The 3820-nt window shown below is 56.4% G+C and overlaps 1 protein-coding gene across 1 annotated transcript; it reads right to left on the reverse strand.

The window, feature by feature from the left end:
* Positions 1-1251: 1251 nt before the first annotated feature.
* On the reverse strand, positions 1252-2481 carry LOC104670713 (tripartite motif-containing protein 67). Its single transcript, XM_030924113.1, has one exon. The coding sequence runs from the start codon at positions 2443-2445 to the stop codon at positions 1252-1254; it is 1194 nt and encodes a 397-aa protein (XP_030779973.1). The 5' UTR covers positions 2446-2481.
* Positions 2482-3820: the final 1339 nt, after the last annotated feature.

A 3820-nucleotide genomic window follows, 5' to 3' on the forward strand; every position in this document is an offset into this window, starting at 1 on the left:
GGCTCAACATACAGTATTATACTTAATCCTTACCACAATTGTCTAAATTTGATATTTTTTCCAATGGGTTTTAAGTTGTGCCTAGACTCATACAGCTAATAAGTTGCAAGTCCTAAGATTTGCATACAGGTCTGTGTAACTATAGAGCAGGATTTCTCTCCAGAGCACTTTAGACATTTGGGGCTGGATAATTGTTTTGGGGAGTTTTCTTGTGCTCTGTAGAATATTTATCAGTTTCCCTGGCCTCTATCCACTAGATTTCAGTGGAACCCTCTAGGTGTGACAACTAAAAATGTCCCCAGACTTTGCCAAATGTTGGGGAGGGGTTGGGGTAAGGGGTGAAAATTCGACCCAGTTGAGATCTACTGCTCTAGAACTAGGGATTTGACTACATATTTATCTTTTTTTCCTATGTATTACGCAAATTCTCCTCTTAAAGGGGGATTCCTAAAGTGTTTCACATTTGTTTTTTCTAATTTTTTATTCTAAAATGTTAAATTATAATAACAACATATGCTTATTATAGCAGATAATACTATAGAGTAACGATATATGAACAGCAAATCTATATAGGAATGGTTAGTTTCTTAGTCTCTTCCTTTCGTCTGTGCTCACTTTTTGCTTATTTCTAGTTGGATAGCCTTGGCCAATTACTTTATTTTCCTCCTCAATTCAAATATTTATTTCTGGCCGGGCTGTTTGGAGACCTCTTGCCTCTGCAGCGAGAGTTTACTGGTAAGAGCACACGGAATAATTGGTGTCTGAAGTTCCAGAGGCAGTTAGGGGTCCTTTCCACAAGATGCTAACTCTGCCAGGCCTAGTTCATGGACCTCTCAGGAAGAGAGTCCAGTAGCTCATCTTTGGCCTTTGGATGGGAAATTTAGGTGAATGTTAGAAAAACCAACTCTAGTCTTGACTTGGGGTCTGATCAAGGACCTGACAAGATTTTGATGGCGTATCTCTTTCTGGCAGTATCAGATACAAGGACACATTGCTAGCCATAAGTTGCTGAGAGTGGCAGAGGGGAAAAGGAGATCCTGCATGCTTTAACTCAAAAGGGACCATCAAGGTAACTTATTAGTCAGACTTTGCGAGTAAAAGAGCCCTGTTTCTGCGTTTTGTGTGCCCTGTGCCTACATAAATCCTAAAACTTCAGGTGGGTGGGGACCTAATAAGTCATCTTTCCATACCCTTCCCATCTCCAGCATCCAGTCCAGAGTACCTGGAGTTCCTTACGTGTTTGTCAAATGACTATCTGATGGAATGAATGGCTAATGAGTGAGGTAATTCCTGCTTGACCCTCTGACCAACTTTCTGCCAGCTCTCCAAGGGAGAGGCCAAGAGCCTTTCTCCTCGTACCCTCTTCCCTGGCACCTGCACTCCCGCGTCCCGGGGGCTCACCTTGTGCTGCTTCCACATGGCCCCCAGCGGCTTCACCTCGTGCTTGGCATGCCGGCCCTCCTCCAGGCACAGATAGCACACCGGGGTTCGACAGCTCACGCAGTACATGCTGTAGTTCTCCATTTCATGCTCGGGACACGTGGGGAACTTGCGGGCCGTGCTGCCCCCAGTCGCCCCGGCCCCTGCGCCTCCCGGACTCTTGCAGCCGCCGCCTCCGCTGGGGGCGCCCTGGGCGGCGCCAGTGGGCCCGGAGGCTGCCTCGGCGGGCGCCGGTGGCAGCGGCGGCTGCACCAGGCGATGCTTGGCGAAGGGTCCCCGGGATGGATGGCACTTGAGCTGGCAGGTAGCGCAGTAAAGGACTTCGCACTGCTCGCGGAGCGTGGCTGCTGGCTCTGGCGGGGTGCGGTCGCACAGCTGGCAGATGGCCACCACCGCGGCTGCAGACGCCCCCGGCATGGCCCCGCGGCCCTGCTGGTATCGCTGCACGATGGCCTCGAGCAGCCGGTTTCGCTGGAAGCCACGCAGGCCGCGGTGGTCCAGGGAGGCACTGCGGTGGCACTGCGGGCACGTGATGGAGCTCGAAGACGAGGATAGCGAGGAGCAGGCGGCACCCCGAGCCGCGGCGGCGGAGGAGCCGGGTGGTGCGGGCACCATGGGCAGCACGCGAACCCCGTTGGGGGACTTGAGGCTCGGGGTGTAGGACCCATAGCCGCTGTCTGTCTCGCTGTACAAGCTCAGCTTGTCCGCGTGGTCTCCACCACCTACCGCACCGCCGCCGCAGAGGCCGCCAGCTGCACTCCCGCCGGCACCGCTGCAGGCCGGGCCCGCCGCCGCGTCGTGCTCCAGTGAGGGAGCAGCGGCGGCACCCGCGGGCAGCCCCGAGCCCCGGGAAAGCAGGAGCGGCTGGGGTAGGTGCTGCTCGCCGTCCGGGGTCTGCACCGCGATGGTGCGAGCGCAAGGCAGGCAGACATTGTGGGAACAGGGCAGGATGATAGGCTCCCGAAACAGAGAGCCGCACACAGGACACTTCAGCTCTTCCTCCATCGCGGCGCCGGCTGCCGGCGCTGCTCTGCGCTGGGGATGAATGGCCGGAGCTCGGGAGACTGGCGGAGAAGGACCAGCGTGGTGCGCCCCGGTGAGACGGCGGGCGGGGGCATCACACGGGCATGCCCACTTCACAGCCGAGGGGCACGCCCCTCTCTCTGTCCTGTAGCCACCGCCCTAAGATTATAGGGGGGCGAGAGAAGGGAGGGGGTCCTCACCTCCTGCCCGCGAGGCTACCGCACCGGCGGCTTCAACCTGCGGCCAGAGTCCGAAGCGGGTCGGCTGCCCTCGCGGTGGCCTGCGAGGAGCTTTAGGTGATGAATCAGCACCAGCGCCACCGCTGGCTGCAGCGCGCGCCTCCTCTCCACCCCAGGACCAGCGGGCGGGCTGCTGTGCGCTCACTGCTTCAGCCCCTGGCTCCGGAGGGCGGCTACCCCGAGGACCCCCTTCTGCCCCCGCCCAGCTCCTTATCGTGGTGATCGGGAGGTGAGCAGGCAGGTGCGAAGGCCGCTCAGCCGTGGGGCTGGGATCAGCACCACGAGGCGGCGGACAGCGCCCGGGAGCCGAAGGTGGGGCTCCAGCCGCCCGATCGCCGACCCCTGGGCCGCCACCCGCCAGGTCGCTGGGGCCGCGGCCACCTCGGCTGGACCCGACCGACCTGGAGACAGCCGCTCACCCTCCTCGGCGGCTGCGGACGCAGCTGACTGCACCCTGGTGCTTCCTCCCTGCGGCCGGGATTGACCCGCTTCCCTGGTTCCCAGCTGCTGCTCCTGTGGAGCCTCTGACCTTGGCCGTGAGACGCTGCAGCCAGCGGGCGGAGGGCCAGCGCCCGGCTGGCTCGGGAATCCCCTCCCCGCCTCCCTCCAGCCACTGCCGCCGCCTCCCGCTCGGCGCCAAAATATGCTGTGTTTAAACAACCACATCCAAGAGACAGGCTCAGAGAAGATTGAGGACCAGACACAGACACAGGTGGGATGGAACAATCACTTATTTTCCTGAATGTTCATAATGTAGGTATAATTTTTCTGCCCAATGTGGCCTCACAATTGAAACTGTGTAAACTCAATATTTTTATTGATCCCTTTCTTGCAATACTCACCTTCAACTTCCCCGTTTTCATCTGCAATAAATAACCTACACATAATTACATACAGCTATTTTCAGAAGGCATTTATAAATATAAAATATTTGGTTAGACTGCAGTTGCTTCACATTAGTGATGGGAAAACTCTTTTGTATTTTTGCCATGTCATAGAATCCAGATGAATGTGCCCTGTGCCTCCATGGATCAGCCTTTGAAGGCCCCTTTGATAATTTTCTCTAGTACCTAAAATATGATAAATTCTGCACATTATGCTTTAATGTGTGGGGCATA

The sequence above is a fragment of the Rhinopithecus roxellana genome, chromosome 19 (genome assembly GCF_007565055.1).
Source record: "Rhinopithecus roxellana isolate Shanxi Qingling chromosome 19, ASM756505v1, whole genome shotgun sequence".
NCBI classification, from domain to species: domain Eukaryota; kingdom Metazoa; phylum Chordata; class Mammalia; order Primates; family Cercopithecidae; genus Rhinopithecus; species Rhinopithecus roxellana.